The sequence below is a fragment of the Xiphophorus hellerii genome, chromosome 21 (genome assembly GCF_003331165.1).
Source record: "Xiphophorus hellerii strain 12219 chromosome 21, Xiphophorus_hellerii-4.1, whole genome shotgun sequence".
Lineage (NCBI taxonomy): Eukaryota > Metazoa > Chordata > Actinopteri > Cyprinodontiformes > Poeciliidae > Xiphophorus > Xiphophorus hellerii.
The window spans coordinates 6,550,627-6,570,653 of NC_045692.1; the positions used below are offsets into that span (position 1 = coordinate 6,550,627).

Sequence of the window (20,027 nt, forward strand, 5' to 3'; positions counted from 1 at the left end):
GCTCTGTGTTTGCAGCATTTGAACCAATGAGCGGTCACGCCGCCGTTTAGACAGCGAATCAAAGCCCGTAACGTCAGAAGGAGAGAACGAATGCGTGACTGTTCGCTGCCAGTCTGGAATAACTGTAGAAAGCACATTTAAATAGGCTTCAAGGGCGTATTTTGGCTCTCCTGCTGCAAATTACGTACTCGGTAAGTAGCATCTCATAGTATGTGCTTTTGCGTGATTTGCATGTGTCCCCACAGTGCATACGTATGTTAAGTCTTTAGAGGCCACACGCCATCAGCAGTGGGCTGATGGCGTGTTTACAGTCTGCGTTGAAAAAAAACCCCGAAATGGAGTACACTGGAATAGATTCTACTGAGAAATAAAATCCAATCTCAAAAATGTCATAGGAGCTTAAGCAAAAGCTATTTTAGTAACCTTTAAACCATAATCACATTTGCACGGCAAAGATATTGTCACATAAGTGGACTATTTATGCACAGAGGAAATACATACAGGTAATACTCAGATTGGCAAATAGGTGAATATACTCAGAATCTGCAGCAAGAAAGATATGAAGTAATTATAATCATGCGACAAAACCTCACTTCCATAATTCAGAATTGTCCCTTTTAGGATCCCTTTCTTTATTGTAAAGCCACGTGTATGCCAAGGATAACACTTTAGCCATGTGTGTACAATGTCACCCGATCCATTCCTTGGGAGTCCTGTCCGTGTATTACCATCAGCCGGGTGCTCCGTCCTTGTGATTGGTTTTGTGTTTCGGTCAGGCCATGGCCCCAGCTGTGTGGGCGGTGCTCCGGGTGCTATCCCGCGAGGGAGTCGGCGTGTTGAAATCAAACGTACCTGCCAGCAGCAGAGTAGTTCCTGGGTGGCAGAGGCCTTCTGTGACGAGCGGCTGCAGACGGATATCCAGGTGGGTTAAATCCTCGGAGCCACTGTCGTTTAAAGACGCTCGTTTATCCGTGTTGTAGATGTCTTCGTTTTTCTACTGTATGAACTGGTTTAAGTGAATAGATAGCGTTGAAATCCGCTGTCTGAAGTCTACGAATACCATATTGTGCAGAGGATACAGTATTAAAGTCGTTCCATTTCTACATCAGCGAGGAGAGACGCGCACAGGCTGCAGTCAGGATGCCCGAGATCACCACGGACCACCTGGACGAGAAGCAGGTCCAGCTGCTCGCAGAGATGTGCATCCTCATCGACGAGGACGACCAGAAGATCGGAGCGGACACCAAGAAAAACTGCCACCTCAACGCCAACATCGACAAAGGTATGCCCGGCCCGCGGTCCGCTCTCACTGCTGCAAGCAGCTCCGACCTCACCTGTCTTCCTAAAACCTGTCCAGGTTTGCTGCACAGAGCCTTCAGCGTCTTCCTGTTCAACAGCGAGGAGAAGCTGCTCCTGCAGCAGAGATCCGACGCCAAAATCACCTTCCCAGGTGAGGAACACCGGGCCCCTGCCATCACACAGCATATTTTGTGGGGTTGAAACGGTAATCGCGATGAATCGACTATTGAAATAATCATCCACTAATTTAGCAGTCGATTAATCATTAACAGGGAAGCACACAAATTGCTGAGAGAACATATTCAGAGCAGTAATTAAGTCAAAACAGTACAAAAATATATACATTTTGCATTTAAGATATAAAAAAAAGTTTTGCTTAGAACTAGTTTTAGCTCCACCTGGTTCAAATTCTGTTAAAAAAAATATATATATATATATATTTATGTTAGTATTTTTTTTGTTTTTTAGCTGCATATGCGTCCTTCTCTAGAAATGATCAAGCGCACTAAAGGAATGCTGTGTTGCATTTTAGGCAATAAAATGTTTATTTTCTTACATAAAAAAGGGACGTTTACTATTTTTATTTTTTAAATGTATTTATAAATTTACATATTAAAAAAAAAAAAGAGCTCAAGCGCTTAAATGAATAATCTGCAAAGTGCCCCCGTTATTTTATTTTTAAAATCGATTTAATCGTCAGAATAATCGATTGCTAAAGCGGTTGCTAGTTGCCGCCCAAATAATTAAGTCACAAATGGCTTCGGCTGGCTTTTTCCCCCCCCACACGCAGGCTGCTTCACGAACACATGCTGCAGCCATCCTCTGCACACGGACAGCGAGCTGGAGGAGAGGGACGCGCTGGGCGTGAGGAAGGCCGCCCAGAGGAGACTCCAGGCTGAACTGGGAATCCCCCTGGAGCAGGTGGGAATCGCTGGCTGGAAGAGGATTAGAGAGGATTGAGCCACGTCTTCGCTCCACATCTGAACTGCTCTTGTTCTTCAGGTGCCGCCAGAGGAGATGACGTACCTGACGCGAATCCACTACAAGGCGCAGTCCGACGGGGTGTGGGGAGAACACGAGATCGATTATATACTCTTCATGCAGAAGGTGGGTCGACTCAATCCGATCTCCAACCGAAGCTCCTGCTGGAAGGAGCTTCTGCTCAAATGAACTGCTCGAGTTTCATTTGGGTGTTTAAGGTTTGGAAAGTGCTTGGTTTCTGTATAAAGTCCTTGAAAGTGCTTGATAGTCAAACAGCACACTTTGATAATAGAGTGCAATAAAATTTGGAAAACATTATTTGCAGTTGAAACCAGATATTTGCATTACACCTAATAAGACACAGACTTTGTTTTTCCCTCACTGTCTGAAGTTAAATCAGATGAAACGTTTCTGTTTTAGGTCACTTAGAATAACCCAAATTATTTGTGTTTATTAAATGCCAGGAAACTTGGTGAAAATGTTTGTTTTTTTTAATATTGTGCATTGTGTTTAAACATTTAATTTGAGTGGGAATGATATTTACCTCAATGCGATTTTTCTGGATTGCTTCCATGTAATGAATATTTATTATTCCCAGTGGCTCAATAGCTGCATTTCCATTGACCCTAGGATTGCGCAATTTGATATTTTGAAAAATAAAGTTTTGAATTGCGAAAGTTTTTTTTTTTTTTCTCCACATTGAGAGTTTTGGGAACATTTGTAATGGAAATGCAGCCAATCACTTGCCGATCTATTTAATTGATGTAAAGGTTGACTTATATTTTACTCATTAAAACAATGTTATTGAAAATTGGGGGATTTAACAAAAATATTAAGCGTTTTGTTCTTGGGACAATCAGGTGTTTTAAGTGTGTAAGAGAGACATTTCAAAATATACTATTTCTTTTTATATTTTAGCTCACCTTGTACCTGCTGCAGGATGTAGAATCGACATTATCTACAGTAACAAATATGTATTTTGTTTCAGTACATTTATATTTTTATCTACAAAGAATGATGCTGTTACCTAGAAAAAAAAAAGGCTTGGAAAAGTGCTTGAATCCTACAAACCCTGACTGTCTTATGTTCAAACCACAAATTCGAGTGCGTTTCATTCCGATTTTGACGACCTTTCCCAACCTTTCCGGTAGGACGTGGAGTTGAGTCCAGACCCCAACGAGATAAAGAGCCACTGCTACGTGAGCAAAGAGGAGCTCAAAGCGATGCTGGACAAGGCCGAGCGGAAGGAGCTGGACGTAACGCCTTGGTTCGGCCTCATCGCAAACACTTTCCTCTTCAAGTGGTGGGACAACCTGCACAACCTGAAACGGTTCATGGATCACAGCAACATCCACCGCATGTGACCACGGCGACGGAGATTGTGTAACAGTGTTGAGGGGGTCTTCAAAGAGTCCTGAATGTAATCTGCTGTTGCCCGCGGCGGCGTTTTCCTTCAGGAGAAGGCTCGAGGAACTGAGTCGGTCTGGACAGAAAGTAGTGCTGGCACGCTGAACAATGAGTGAATACAAAACTGCTAACGTTTGTTGGGTTACAAGAATGCAATGTAGCCGTCATCTAATCAGAAGTAGATTATTTTTGTATGGAAAAAGTTCAAGTGCCTGATTAATGGTGTCGGTAGCTGTAATAAATCTCTATCTTGGTTTACAGTGATATCAGTGAACAAGATGTGTCCTTGTACATTTTTACACAATTAAATGATTTTGAGCACTGAGAGTGAACTACTTTAACTTTTAAGAGGCATTTCTAGGTTGTTGCTGTTTATTTTATAAGAACATGTCACCCCTACTTTAGTCTTTTGGCAAGGTGAAATTAGTATGTAAGGAATTTCAGCAAGCAGGTAGAATCATTGTATTTCGTCAATAAGTTGACAGATTTCAGTAATACAGTTCAAAATGAAAATAGTTAAATATTGAATAATCATGTTTTTATTACTTTCTCCTGCTCAAACTTGAAAAAGGCTTAACCTGCAACTGCATGGAACAATTTGTCTTTCCTCCGTAATGATTTTGATTTTATTGAAAGAGGAATTTTTCCAAATTGCCGTCTTTCCATTAAGCTAATTTAGTTTCGAAATGTCAAACTGCGCAGTTATGTGGTAAATCGAGATGCGTGGAAGAGATGAGTTTGTGGCACTTTCTTTACTTACACTACTTTAGTTAAGCCTTTTTTTACCACTTGGTTTTCCTCTCATGAGCTTGAATACAGTGTTCAGAAAACCCAGATTCTTTAAAAATGACATTTTGTGGCTCACACCTTTCATGTGGACGAAAGTGTAGTCAGCAGTCTTCTCCATAAGAGTGTAGCCCAAAAACATATCCATTACATTCTTTAAAAAAAAAAATCCTACTCAAAAAGAACAGAAATAATTATCTTAAAAATATAATATTGAAGACTTTCTATTTTATTGAGTTGTACCTGGTAACTATCCTGATTTGGTGAGACTGTCATGCCACCTTCTCTCCACTAAGTGGTAGCAGCGTACATCTCAGAGGCATAGAGTCGACCCGATTAAGAAAACCCATTTTGTTCACAATTTTGAGTGTTTTATTAGCAAGCAGGACGCTCCAAGGCACATCGTCCACTACTGATTTAAGTGCAAAGCAGCTGGAATAGAACAGGAAGGAGCCATCAAATGAACATTATATGGTCAAAAAGTTACATTTAAACTAATGGCAATACAAAAACACTTAAAATGTAAACATGTGCTTCCAATTTCAAAACTGTCACTGGTGTTGAGAGCACTAGCATATATAATACTGATATGATGTTAGTTCATGTCTGAGAGACAAATCTGCAGTTGTGGATCATCAACATGGACAAAGCAAAACACAAGTGGCATAATAAACCCAATTATGACAATATAAATCTCTGCATTAATAGATTATTACATGGAAGTACATAGACAAACATGCGGACCACAGCTACTGACTGTGGTTTTCATTCTAGTTCTAGTTCTTGATTTTAGAAGTGATACACATTTGATATTACATGATTTAACATAGAAAATGATGGAATTACGTAATACACAGTGATTTTGTTTAAGCTCTAAAAAGGCAACTTATGTACTGAAAGTCTAGCACCTTTTCCCCTCCAAATTTGTGTTGTGTCACACAGACTTTGTTGGTCTTTGAGTATTCTCATCGACCAACAAAGTCGATGAGAATACTCATCGGAAACCATCAATTAAACTCAATGCAAACCCAAAACATAAAATTGAAACGTTTTCATGAAGAACAGAGAAGCAGAACGTTCGTCTCGTGTTTAAAATAAGAAAATGCCTTCGTACTCCCAAAGTCTTATCCCATGTGTTTTTTCCCCACCACAAAACAGATATGCAGGTTATTATCTAAAGATAAAACTAACATATGTCTAAAATATTGATTAGATTGGACAAGGATAGTCACGCAAGTGAAAAAAAATTGGTTCATTTTTTAATGGCATGGTGAGCTTGAGAAAGCGTTACCATATTTGGGAAATGACATCACACGGTGACTGCGCTAGCCCAAGATAAGAGAATCGGATTGTGAAATTAAGCAATGTTTAAATCTTTTTTCATATTATTTTTATAATTTTAGATATAAAAAAGAAAATCAAATCTACATTTCTGGTTTTCCCACCAAAAAAAAAAAGAGAATCATTAAAGTTAATATTTTTATTTTAAAACAAATCTAAAACTACTACCTTTATTTTCATTTCTAGTTTCGAATGAGAAAATCCAACAAACAAGGCGACTTGCGCTTTGCAAAATTATTAATATCCTCAACTATGTGGGAACAGCTCCACATAGTTGACGTTTATTTATTTAATTTCCCTTTGGGATCTATAAAGTATTTTTGAATTGGAAAGCAAGCAACAAAGAAAGGTCCACAAAGAAGTTTGATGAGGAAGAGATCAATCTGATGATGCGTCTTTGGCACAATTATGACATTCTCATCCAACATTAGTGTCTGACCTCACAAATGCAAAAATAAAAAAAAACCCATATAACCTATGGCACTTTCCAAAGGGAGGTGAAACAGCAGCAAAGGGTGGGCCGTCATCATGTTAATGCCAATGAATTCAGAATGGGACAGAAGTTCATAAAGGAATGCATTTCAATACTTTTGACAATATAGAGTAAACTACCATGCAAACTTAAATCTTAAAGGGCAAATTTAGAACTTTAAATCTGGGCTTGTCCAGATGTGTCCTGGATTCTTATATATATATATATTTTTTTTTACACATAAAATTAACGAACTAACCTGGATGCTGTCGACAGCTGGCTCGATTGACACTTTAGTGCACACTAACATGACAGCACTGCCGGTTATATAGAGCTGCATGAGATGAAAAGTGGAATCCGTCAGGTTTCTTTAGGGCATCGCGGGGGTCTCCGCTGGGGCAGGACTCAGTTTTGGTGGGTTCAGCTCCATGGTGCAGAAAAAGTCCACCAGCTGAGCCGGCACTTCGGCCAACACGCTCTTCGCCAGCGCCTCACGGGGAGCCTAACGAGTGAAAACAGGAGATTTAGTTTTTAAAAAGTCAAAACAAAGAGCATACTGATTCATTTTGTTATTTAGAGGCAGGGCGAGAGAGTGTGACCAGAAAGATGCCATGCAGATGGTGGCAGCTGAAAAGAAGATTTATATTTATTTTTAATGATTTCATTACCAGTTACGTTTTAAATACTGTAGAATAAGAGGAGAGGCCTGTTAGCCACCACAAGCTAATTCCTTTTGTAGCATCAAAACCCCATTGCATAGAAAAAGCAATGGTGGTGCAATTTAATCTATCTCCGTTTCAGCATGAGCAAGAGTCAATGTTAGTAAATGTTAGAGGACAGCAGAGAGATCAAAATGAGGAAATCCGTCTCTCTAATGTTTCAAGCGTTTGCTTAGCGAGAAACTTTTCAGATACAAAGCTAACATTTGTTCTGACTAATCAGATCAAACCCTTGAAAACATGAAGCTTTATCAGGGTTTCACCAGCACAAATGTCAGACTTTCTAAGACCTTTGTAAGACCATTATGAATTAAATTTAAGTCCTGCGTTTCCACAGAAATGTATGGATTTCATCCAGCCAACTTAAAAATATAATGACAAACACAAAAAAGCTAGCTAGCCAACTGGTTTGGTGGGTTCAGATATTTAACCTAGCTAGTCCCTTAGCTAACTAACTTAGTTAGAAGGCAATTCATACATTTCTCCACGAAAGTATATGAATTTTGTCCAGCTAGCTTAAAAATATGTTAGCTAGCCAGCAAAAAAGCTAGCTAGCCAGCTAACCACAGTTTGGTGGGTTTAGATATTTAACCTTGCTAATTAGTTCATTAGCCAACTGAGTTAATTAGCTAGCAAGTTAGCTAACATACTTATGTTAGCAGTGAGTTACTGGTAACCTCTAGTGGCACGCTACGTAAATGTCTGACTAATATTGGTGTTGTTCTGTTGTGAAATTTAAACAAAACAAATAAATAAACTGCAAATTCTGCAATTGTTACGTCTTTTTTTTTATTGTAGGCTTTGTACTTTTTTAGCCAAATTACAGAGAGCCATTGTGAAAATTTGCAGCAACAATGCCTTTAATTTTTTATCCTCCCACAGAGGGCCAGATTTCTGATGATGTGACTCAACAATGAATTGTGAAATATTTAACTATGGCATATAAAATCCAAGGAAAATACATTGAGGCTTATTGTTCTAAAGTGCATAAACATTTTTATTAGGCTGGTAACTAAGTTCTGATAAAAGGTCAGTTCAGGTTCCTCTCTTCACATCAGTGCTAGTTGTCAAGAGATGAACTCGGAGTTGTCCATCTGTGATCAGATCAGCCAAAACAAATATTAAAAGCATTGCTGAACATGATTTGAGGCAGTTGTTTATAAAGGCATGACATGATGCATTACAGGTATGTGTACCCCTAAGACGGACTTGGATCTTGGGGAGGCTTCAGTTTGCGTAAACTGAAGAAGGAGGTTACTTGCTGAGGCAACTCGGCTAATACGCTTTGAGCAAGAGCCTGGCTGGGCGCCTGAAAGAAAGAGGAATAAACAACGTAAGCATAAGAACTAAGTGAGCTCTTTGCTGAGGGCCTTGGCCTCCATTGGTTTGAGGTATCAGACGCTGCGTAGGGACTTTGCTCTGCTATGACACGACTCCCATTTTGAGTGAAAATTTAAAAAAAAAAAGACCAAGTGAAATGTATGCAAATTTTATAGCAATGAGTTAGCTCGGAGAAATGAAGCTGAATCAGCTGAAATCACAGCAAACGCCGCTTCCTATTCCATCTCCTACAAAGCAGAGAGAAACGGAAAGAAGTTTGGTGAACTGGACTTGGCGAACTCACGTTCTGAAAATCCCTGAAGGGGACAAACTGGACGATGTCCCTCATGGAGGCCTCGCCGGCCACAGAACGCAGGCGGCCGTCGTCTCCGTCCAGGAACTCCATGGCGCTGAAGTCCGCCGCTCCCACGCCGACGATGATGATGGACATGGGCAGCCGCGAGGCGTTGACGATGGCGTTGCGCGTCTGATCCATGTCGGTGATGACTCCGTCGGTGATGATCAGCAGGACGAAGTATTGCTGCAGGAGGAGAACAAGCCAGTAATCTAATAGCATCATAAACAGAGAAACAAAGAAACAGTCCGCTATGATACGGGTATGTTGCTATAGATACAGCCGTTCACTGGAAATATTAAACAGGAAACTGGCTCGTAAACACAGAGGAAGTGCAGAGAGAGGGAAATGAAGAATACATGCAAATGCAAATTTTTGAACAAGTTCACACACTCATCATGGACATGAATGTCACATTAGTCTAAAGATTCCCATGATTTATGGATTTAGTTCATTTTTTAAACTTCAGCTATGAAAAAAAGCAATTTATTCTGACTGATGAGACCAGTCAGACTGTATGTATCATTTTGTAAAACGATACATACAAAATGATACATTTTGTACATATAAAGTGATACATAAGTGATACATACAGTCTGATTAGTTAACACCCACATACATACGTTCTATCTGTATATATGGATGATAAATTGTCCCAGAAAGCACTGCAATAAACAATATTCATGTTTTGTCATAATCTTCAATTAATATTTTCATAATGGCCCGTTTGCCCTCTCCAAGACTAATGAACTTTAATTTCCACACTGGAGCTGGAAGACATTTTACATATGAAAATAAACCAATAAACTAAATGGATTTAAAAGAGCACACATAATAAAAATCATAAATAAAATTGATTATGAAGTCTCTGTAAACAAAATTGTCCTTCGAAAAACGTTAGTCATTCGAATGCAATCAATAGATTAATTGTTTATTTGCTTACTGCGATGGACTTAACTTAGACTAACATTTGGTTAAATGTTGTCTGGGTTGCAACATTTTGTAGTCATACAAAAGGAACTGATATAGATCTTTTAAACTGTTTTCCTAGTATGCACCAAGTTTTTAAGTGTGCGCACAACTACAAGTACGTATGAAAACCAGTTTTGATGTGTGACTGTGATCGCTGTGATATTATAACACCCAGAAACATTCCAGCTGTTTATTGGAGGTGAAGTTAAAGAACCTACAGTCCGTCTTCTGATTCTGCCACCTCTAGTAAAAGACAAAAAGTTTTTGCGTTAGAATGAGGTGGGTTTTTTTTGCTTCGCGCGAGTCACGTGATCAATAACCGGAGGTTACAACTGGTGGAAAAGACGGGGAAAAAAAGACGTCATGAAGTGGTAGGAGGATCATTTTTTGACAACTTATTGCGTGTGCAAAGTTATTCAAACGTGATTTTAATTGCGTTTCTTACTGAACGAAAAGTGTTTTTCCGACATTGGTGGAATATCGACAAACTTTCGCGCACATTTGTAATGGAAATTTGGCTACTGGTGTACAGTTACGTCACCCTGAAAAATACCATACAAAAACATCTTAATAAGCTCAAAATTATGGCATCCACATCCATGACGATTCGATACGTCATGTTGACAGAACTGCAAATGAATCCTCAAAAGTATAGATAAATTAAAAAGCTTTTCTTTTTACACGTGTTTTTGCTACTGCTTAGTATTTATTATTTATCAAATGTCTGGTAATCATATATAGATTTTGACCTGTCATTTTGATGTTTTATCACTTTGTTTCTGTTGCCTTGACAACAGTGGTGAATCCACTGGGTACACGGCTTCACGTTTCATAGTTCCCATGTTGGGAAATCTTTGCAGACACAAAACGTCAACCTTTACCAAATAAAGAAATCAGGACACTATGAATACTCACGGATGCAGTGGTCTGTTGGATGGCTTGTTTAGCAAAACAGGCCACATGATTGATGATAGGGGAGAAGTTGGTGGGGCCGTAGAGTTTGACCTGAGGGAGACACGCCCTGTAGGCCTGCACCACCCCTTCTACACCTGCACCACGACAGCAGATCACACCAGCGTCAGTACAACAAAAACTGACACCTCCAGTAGCAGCTGCGGTTCAGAGATAAGCTAACACACCTGCACAAAAAGGATTGGAGGGGTTGAAGTTGAGAGGAAACTCGTGGGAAACCTGTAAAAGGAGATCATGTGTTTCAAACCTTCGGTCATTCGGTTCAGGCGTTTTGGAGGAACCGGTAGTGTCATGTCGCAACATGAGCTTTACCTGCCACGTGGGTGGAATCTGGGCTCCGAAGCCAAACGCCGGGAACATTTTATCGCTGAGAAAAGAGACAAATCGAACTGGTGAAACGGGTATCAAAAAAAAAAAAAAAAAAAAAAAGTTAAAAAAACATGTTCTCGCTGAAATTCCTTCACGTAACTTGCACAACGCCACAGCTGCTGATGTAATGCAGTAAGAGCAATGGAAAATGTTTCTAATTAAAATAAATGAAAACATGTCTCTACCTGTCGTAGTCCTGAATGACGTTCCCCACAGACCAGATAGCAGAGAGGTACTCGTTGACGCCCTGAGGGCTGATGTAGTGCAGGGACTGAGGAGACCTGGGATCCCCGTTGGAGCCGGTGAAGTCCACAGCCACCTGTTGGGCCAACATGGATGCATAAAAACAGCAGAACTCCAGTTGCAGTCAGAAACTACACTTATATAGTGTCACATTGATTTGAAGCTTTTAATGATTGTGAGGCTGAAATGATAAAACACACAAAACTTTCATAAATCTTTTAAATGAGAAACTGCCTGCACAGGTTCAGGCTTTCTGCAGGTTTCACATCAGGCGCACATGGTTGTAAAACAAAACTAAACTACAAAAAATAAAAATGAAACCAGAGCTAAAGACAATTTGTTGCTATGGTTACACATCATACCACCCTGTCTGGAAGTCAACTAGTAAGAACAAGAGTAAGAACAGCTGCATCGCATCAAAATTATACAAACGTGCAATTCCTCAACTAAAAAAAACAAAAGAAATATGAACGAAAGTCTACAAAAACATGTCCAACATGCTGCTATAATTGGAGAGTTAATTCGCTTTAACTATTCCTTAACAACTTGTGACTCTTTTTCTTTATTAAAATTGTAACAGGGCATTTTATCACTACGTTTTTATCAGGAATGGTAATTTAGCTTTTGTGCCTGACCGCTTAATACGGAGAAGACTCATGTTAACCTGCTTAGTTTATTCCCGTTTCAATATTTGCTTTGGAATTGTTGTCATGGTTGAACACTCTTTTGTGTCTAATTTTTAGCCATCTGACTCAGACTCTCCCCTTAAGATGAAGTAACCAATCATTAACTGGAAGCTGATGGAACAGCAGTGACATTGTACAATGAAAAAATGCAATGAAAATAAAGCTCTTCAGTTGTTTCATCCTAATTAAAGTGTCCAAAATGTTTTGATGTTTTTAATCTGTGACTTGTCACGTTATTCGTTGAAGTTGTTAGTGTGTGCACAGGAAGTGGTTACAGTGGTGCAGTGAATAAAAAAAGAGACACCTGACCTCAGTCTCCCTATGTGTTCACATACTGATGTTGACTTTGCGGTTCCAACAGTTTCACCAAAGAGACTCTTTAACCCGTCTTTGCCATCACTGTCACTGGTGCAAAATACAACATATAATAAATCAACCCATTCTCACTCCCTACTCGTCATATATTGGCGCAGGGGAAGGTCTGTCGGCGTCGCATGTTGACGCGTGGGGTACCCCTTTTGCGTCAATATGTGACGCGAGGGGTTTTACCCTATGCCTTACCGTAATTTTTGCCCTAAACCTAACTAAATCGTTGGGTTTTGAAGGTTCGGCAGCGGTTACGAGAACCCTTCGAGTCAATAATCCACGTAAAACATGTGACCTTCCCAAGCTGTCAACATGTGACGCTGAAGGAACCTGCCCAAGTCGTCACATATTGACGCGAAGGGTACGCCCTTCGCGTCAATATGTGACGCACGGTCAGAAATCGTAGTGAGAATGTGTTGAATAAAAAAAACAAAAAAACAATGCTTAGCCTGGTGGGGGCGCAAGTAAAGCCTGGTGGCCCGCCAGACTTATAAAACACTGGGAAACCACACAGAGCTGTACCAGAGACTCGTTGGTACCAAAAAAGTGCCACTTTGCATCATTTTGATCCACAATAGATGCAAAGTAATTTCTTTTCGATCATATCAGCTGGGAAAAGAACAGATCAATAGTACCATTGAAAGCCTAAAATGAATCAGACGACAATTTTGATTGAAGCTAAAACTCACAGTGAAGTTGATCTGACAGCCTCCCATTATATAATCCAGGAACGTATACTCCTTTACGACCTGCAGAGGAAAGAATCTGTCATGCAGAAATCTGAACATTGCCTGCATTCAGACAAACGGCCCAGAAACTAAGCAGATACCTCACAATGCTTCACGCTCACAACACCAGAGTTCTTGTAGCCTTTCTTCTTCTGCTTCTTTTTGCTGTTGATACACTCAAACTCAGCCTGTGGAACAAGACGAAGCTGGTGAATTTATCACAAGAGAGCAATGGAGGAAAATTCATACTTAAGGAAAACAATATCTGGAGATTTTCATAACAATGAAGGATACTATGATCAAATGAAATGAACAAGACTGATTTCTTTTGAGAAGGCTTTTGAGAACAGACTTTGGGTGGATCTGCCGCCACCTGATTTTCCTTTCATTGGTGCTTTCAATTACAGCCGTCAGACTTGTTCCACAACAAGCAGCGACAATCTAATCCATCACGATGGTATTTCAGAACAATATGATTAGATAAAATGGGAGCAAAAGGCATGGAGGTCAAAGAGATGCTTTATGTGTTGGTTGCTGCGACGTTCACATGAGACTCGCTCGCACACGCGGTCATACCGGAGACGTCCGAGACGCTTCCTGGAGCCGCTTCATCGTGGTTTCAAAGGAACCAATGAGATCGTGAGAGCCGTCGTCGTCGTGGTCGTAGCACTCCACCTGGGAAATGAATTTTAGAGATAGAAAGATGTGATTATGAGAAACTGGAGCAAGACCACGTTACTTTCTACCCCATAAATGTGACTTTTTAAAGTTGAAATGATAACTTCCCATATCATATTTATGACTTTCTGTTCCATAATTCTGACCTTAAAAGTCAAAATTCTGACTTTTTATCTCAAAATTATGACTTTGAAAGTCAAACATTTTGTGTTGGTCTGTCACACAAAATCTTAACACATCAGAGTTTGTGGTTGAAACATGACAAAATGTGAACACTTTCGCAAGGTGGTGCATTTGTTCCCAATGCAGCCCCCATAAAACCAGCCAGGTCACAAGACTACAACTAAAATTGGCAGCAGCATTGACACAAAGTGATAAGTCATAGCAAAAACCTGACCAATTCTCAAACCAGGTTGCTTTCGTTAAGGTCTCTGTGGAAATGTGTGATTTGTTGTTGGGTGAGGTGGCTCTCAGAAGGCGAAACACACAGATGAAACAAAGGTGCAAGAATAAAAATGACTCTTAGAAACCGGACATGAAGGCAGTAAAAACAGGCAAAGTTGTGTTTCACACAAATGCCTCCATCAACTTGATTGATGACACAAAGTCAGGAAGAACTTTGTGTTCTTCCTGACACACTTGTGTTCTTCCAGTGTACTACACTGGAAGAACACAAGTGTGTTCACACTGTAAAAGTGAGAGTGTACTTCGTTCACTCTCACACCTCAGCCAGTACGTAATAAGAAAGATGAGGAAAGACAAACTGCCGTGGCACACAAAATAACTCACTTGTCCCACAAACAGCCTCCTTCCTGAAACGCTCGCTTCAGAGGTCAAAGAAATACACAATATCAAGCTAACAAGCGCTAACATCTTTGCATGTTCTGAAGGAAAAAAAAAAGAATGTGACTGCGGGCGAAGACAAGATTTATTCCAAGTTTAGAGGATGAAAACCACATTTACTTTAATTGGTTTCTCCACGTCTCCCCCACACAGAGACTGCAGGGGAACTCGAAACGGCCTCCACGTCGGGTTCAGGTTGTTCTTCACCACCTGAAAACAAAGTTCACGGAAATCACACAAATGCAGACTTGTACGCCCACAAAGTTGACCTCCAGTGATATTTAACAGTTTGGCTTTACCATATTTAGATCATATTGCTCTAAATCACAACAGCAGCTGATGAAGCGCGGCGGCCCTGATGGTCACCAAAGGTTTTTGCCGCGCAAACAGTTGGAACTGACCGAGCAGCCAGACGGAGAAGTGGAAACGAAAGCTGCGTTTGTTGGGTTATGTTTTTTAAAGCAAGGTATGACGTCTCCATTTAAATTCACATGTAGACGCAGTTTTGTTGCCCTCAAGCAAACACTTAATTCATTAAATCAACGGATAACGGGGGCGCTCGAACCAGCATGCAACATTATGAAAGGCTTATGGCGTAACAGTCACAGCGCAAGTGGTTCCTCTTTCCATTCAGATGGTAAAAAGTGAAAATCAAACAATGACTCAGATCCTCAGGGCTTAGGTATTTGAGATTCCCAAGCTGCATTTTCTTTAGAATATTTTAGATATGCTCAATAAGTGGACTGTCCACAAATAATTTAGTCGCATTCCACAGAAACATCTGAGAAAGTAGGTGAATCCGTGACTACTTTCCAGTATGACAATACTCCTTAGCTATTTTTATGTCAGAAATTGAACTGCATTCATATTATTCTAGGTTTTACAGCTTTCAGACTTAATACCAACCTGAAAATGGAGCAGTAGCAACAATGATAGACATCTCTGTTGTAACTTAACATACAATAATGGGCTATAAAGCTATAAAGCACGCCAACCATCAAAAAACTCAAGGAAGAAAAGAAGTTCTTTTATACAACCAGAAGCCGTACAGACGGTGTTACCTCTGTCCTGTGAGCCAGCTGCCATCCGGTTTCTGTCTGCTTGTATAACTCCAAATAAGGATCAGACTTCCCAAAGAAATCCTACAGGAGGCAATAAACGGCAGACCAATAAAATGCAACCAAATGTTGAGAAATTAAAAGCTTGTAGCACAAACAGAAATGCCCTTACCTTGTTATCCAGCTTTCTTGCCTCCATCTCAAAAAACGCCGCCCGATTATCTTTTATTTCCTCCGCACTGATCTACAACACAAAATGTAGATGCATTAAACAGAGGAGTTCAAAACAGAAAACGTTCTTCCTGCTGCCTTTGCTGAACCTTACAGTGATGGTTCCCTTCCCAGCTGGCTTCTTGTTCTTCAGCACCAGCGGCCGGGTCAGTTTCCGACTGGACACAACCTAGGTGTGAGGCAAAGGGGGGGGGGAGAAGATGAATCAAAAGATTCAGTCGGCAGAACAGATGACGAGTAAAACACGGCAGCAGTGGGGCCCACTGGGCAAATGACATCCATAACAGCATGGATGAGTGAACATCGGAGACAAGAGTCTTATTTGCAATGGTTTACCAGAGACAAAATAGCAGCGATTCCTGCAAAACTTGTTTTGTTTCAGAAAAGGTAACCTCACCTGCCCCAGGGTGCACTCCAGCTCCCCCAGAAAGTCGTCATCGTTCAAATCAACCGTCTTGTTATCGATGTCGTAAATCCCAAACTTCAGCTTCTGGACCATTTCGAAGTAGTAGTCGACGACAAACTTCTTGGCAAACTTCGGACTGAGGCAATTCTGAACTTTCTCTGTGCGTCCAATCTGTCGGGAAAGACGGGAGAGAAGCGTTCCAAATGTTAACAAGCCCGTAAAGAGCATATGTTGACCCATAAGTCGGGGTCTTAAAGATTAATGCAACACTGATACTAGCGTTGATGAGATTGAACACACATGGAGACGCTGCGGGAAGAAAGGTTCCATAAAAGTCAATGAATTGTTCATTTATTGACAGTTATGGAACCACTTCAACTTATTAACCAGCAATAAGTTGAAGTGGTCATCTTTATAGATATAAGAGACTAAAGTGTGTGCATTCATTTTAATCAGATTGAGGTCCGGATTTTGGGTCAATTCAAATGCCTCTTGTGACCTCATCGGCCTAAATACTGTGTGACAATAGCTGGTTTTGTTTCTTCTGTGCACTTTTTGGTAACTTTGCAGATGAAGTCCACACTTCAACATCAAGCTGTGTTTTTAGTATCAGTGTACATTTGTTAGTGATTAAAAAAAACACCACCACAGCACTACATTTTGACTTGAAATCCTATAGAAGCAGTGGAGTGTATTGCATCACGAAGGCTTTCTTTTCCCCTGCACTATAACTAAAAGTAGCAATATTCAACATACTTATACTGAACTTCAAATCAAAAACAGTTTATGCTGTTCATGTTACTGACCTCATACCACTGGGAGTCAGAGTTGCACGTCAAAAGGACACACAAGGGGTCCGACTTGGAGCCGAAGTCGCTGTCTATGAGGTTCTCACAGGACACGGTGAGCTCCACCTTGGTTACACACTGGGCAGCCATGTTCCTGCTTACAAGAGGCAGAAACCATGCAGAAAACAACGTCGAGAACTATTTAGCCAACAAAAAATATTGAAGGAAAACGAGGGGATTTTTTGGTTGTATAGACAATACTTTGTCTTTCAGCGCAACTTCGGGTGTCATCCCTGTAAATGGGGAACACACCCAGTCCGTTACACCCACCACACTAACCCACTACAGATAATACTGGGAGCTAACGCTGCTACAGCGACCGTAGCAATAAACACTCCGGCTTGCTGCGTAAGTTTTTTAAAAAAATGGTAAATAGTTTTTGACGTACGCTTCGTAGTAGCGCAGCCGCTAATGATAACAGACATAAAGTAAAAAGTTAATGCGTGCGTAAAAAAAAAAAAGAAAAACGTAATACCGCTTACTTAAGCTAACAGCCAAACAAGACATAAAATTAATAACATCTGACTTAGTTAGCTGGGTTACCACGTCGACTTCCGCATAGTTAGGAGAAAAATTAAATCCAAGCTTACCCTCGGAAACAACTTCCACGATAAATGATAATTCAGTTAATCTTAATCTGGCCCTTCTGCCTTGTCGCTTGCAGCAGAGTAATTATTTCCCCCGGTTTAGCAGAAGCTACGCCCAGCTATGGCCCAATAGTCGGGTTTCTTTCTGTAGATGAGCAGCGTGGTTTCCTGTAGGGAGCCCGGGGAGGCGGAGCAGCTGCTGCCGTCAAAGTCAATGGTTATCAATAGAGCTCAGTCTGTTCATTTCCCACATACTTTCCATGGCCAGAGGCGTGGCTACTCTGGAGTTCACACTGGATTTTTATCTTGGTAGCGTTATCAGTAAAAGCAGGGGAAACAATCACGCTTTTTTATGTTCGAGAGTAATATTCTCCTAATGTTTTTTTTCTTTTAAACCAGGAAAATACTCATTAAAGTTAAGACAGGTATTCATTCCCTTTGGACTGCGTCATGTTTTGTCACATTAGAAGTTTCCATGTCACGTCATGGAAAAACTGCTCTGGTCCAGCGACATCGAAATCTAATGTTCTGACCAACGTGGTTCCCGGAACGCGTCATCCCCACTGTGAAGCAAGGTGTTGGTAGAATAATGCTGTGGGAATATCTTTCCTCAGCAGCTCAGATTTCTGAGTTTCAATTCAAAGCATATCCAAAGGGTGCTGACCTGTAGGAGTTTGAATACAAATGTACCCAAAACTTTAAAGAATTTTTTAAAAAAGTAACATCTTCCTCTTATAAGTAAGCAACTAAGGCAGTTTGTATTATTCAGTCAAAAAAAAAAAATCCCATTAAAATGAATTGATCTTTGTAGTTATAAAGGGACCAAATGTGAAAACAAAAGAAAAATATCTACAGCCTCCAATTCTTTATAAACATTCAGAGAGAATAAGTTCTTGGTCTTCAGGTCATTCTGCAAACTACTCCAGGCATGATGTCGGCGTACTTAGTTGCCATTTTTCAAACTGAATTCAGATTTGAAAGGGCAAAAATGAATGTGAACATTTAATGCTTTATTTTCCTACCTTTTGTCATGTAAGACTATCCTCATGCAATAAAAGATTAGTTTATTTTTAGACCGTTTTCACAATTTCCCAAGGAGAACCAATTGCACGAACAAACCAGACACAAACAAACTCTTCAAAATTATGTTTTTTTTATTTAACCTGTAAAATGCTCAGCTTTTTTTTGTTGGTATTTTAACAAATGTAAAAAGAACAGAAAAACAGACATCCAGCGAGCTAAATCTATTAGTATTTACTTGTAGTATAGGAGTGTTTTATTGTTTTCTTGAGGTATGAATTGTAAGGCCATCAGAAAATTGACTATGGATGTTAATATAGAACATCTAAACTTTCTACATAAATGCCATTATGTATCTGAATCACTGTAAGCCCTTCTTATATACCAATTGTTAAATATTTGGTTAAACATCATAATAAGTCAGTAATTATTTGATCATCTTGATTTTATAGACTTAATTTTGCATAAAAACAGAACAAAAACAAAATACAGGCAGAATCAACACATATAACAAAGACATATGGCAAGGCAACACATGAGTCAAAAATGAATTTTTACATATGCTAAATAAAATGTACATACAGGGATAGTTGGACACTTAAGACAAAGTGAACGTCTTCTATTATGTGCATATGTTTAGTATATAAAACATTTCCTCTATTAGGTCTCCCTGATTATGCTAATAAAGAACCAGTCCACTCGCGAAGAAGCACCAAGTGATCAGTCAAATTAAGCATAAATTTGATTCAGTATAAATCATTATTAATAGTGACATAAAGCTGATCCATTCTGTAAACATTTGACAAGCTTTCGCTTTGAATCCTAAAACCTATTTACATTTTCTGGGACCAGCATAACATATAAAGACCCACAAGGAAGAAACTGCAGTAAAATGGGGATCAAGGAGAAAACCAAGTTTATATCATCGGACTTCAGAACTGACAGACTGAGGAGATGGCTGATATTAGCTGCCTCATTCTTGAAGAAAATATGAATTTATTCAAAACATTTCACCCATCAACCGAATCATCTAAAACTGGTAGCCCTTTTTAGATGTAGGTCATGCCACCCTGTGTGGTGAGCCATATGACTCAGATCGAAAACCACGACTGCTTTTTATTGTTTTGCAGTGGTCTGCTTTATGTTGTTCTTTAGGTTGGAAAATTAAATTGTTGTTTTATAGAGAGAGAGAGAGAAACCACAAATAAACACTTTATTTATAGGGTTACAAACCTAATGTTGTAGTCATTAACCAAAGTATAAACAAGCATTTTTTTACTCAATTTATTTGGTGTTTTTTCTTTAGTTAAACTAAAATAATTTAACACATCTTATGAGAA

The 20,027-nt window shown here is 39.8% G+C and overlaps 2 protein-coding genes across 6 annotated transcripts; one reads left to right on the forward strand and one right to left on the reverse strand.

The window, feature by feature from the left end:
* The first annotated feature begins 66 nt into the window (after positions 1-66).
* Positions 67-4,014, forward strand: idi1 (isopentenyl-diphosphate delta isomerase 1). The gene is made up of 7 exons (XM_032550960.1): positions 67-191; positions 777-922; positions 1,110-1,282; positions 1,358-1,450; positions 2,090-2,220; positions 2,302-2,406; positions 3,432-4,014. Exons 2-7 carry the CDS (start codon positions 780-782, stop codon positions 3,642-3,644), a joined length of 858 nt encoding a protein of 285 aa, XP_032406851.1. The 5' UTR covers positions 67-191; positions 777-779; the 3' UTR covers positions 3,645-4,014.
* A 1,455-nt stretch (positions 4,015-5,469) lies between these two features.
* LOC116711602 (copine-3-like) lies at positions 5,470-17,829 on the reverse strand. Of its 5 annotated transcripts, none has more exons than XM_032550956.1 (17): positions 17,671-17,829; positions 17,039-17,177; positions 16,224-16,403; positions 15,921-15,995; positions 15,768-15,839; positions 15,599-15,679; positions 14,658-14,747; positions 13,593-13,691; positions 13,118-13,204; positions 12,978-13,037; positions 11,179-11,312; positions 10,937-10,991; positions 10,792-10,843; positions 10,568-10,701; positions 8,630-8,866; positions 8,215-8,314; positions 6,651-6,788 (listed from the first exon to the last, which is right to left on the reverse strand). In XM_032550956.1, the coding sequence occupies exons 2-17, from the start codon at positions 17,168-17,170 to the stop codon at positions 6,778-6,780; spliced, it is 1,599 nt and encodes a 532-aa protein (XP_032406847.1). In that variant the 5' UTR covers positions 17,171-17,177; positions 17,671-17,829; the 3' UTR covers positions 6,651-6,777. The 5 variants fall into 5 exon arrangements, with proteins under 5 accessions (XP_032406844.1, XP_032406845.1, XP_032406847.1 ...); XM_032550955.1 differs by having other exon boundaries at positions 6,754-6,788; positions 8,202-8,314; positions 17,671-17,828; XM_032550957.1 differs by having other exon boundaries at positions 6,754-6,788; positions 8,202-8,314; positions 17,039-17,174; positions 17,671-17,683.
* Between the last annotated feature and the right edge of the window lie 2,198 nt (positions 17,830-20,027).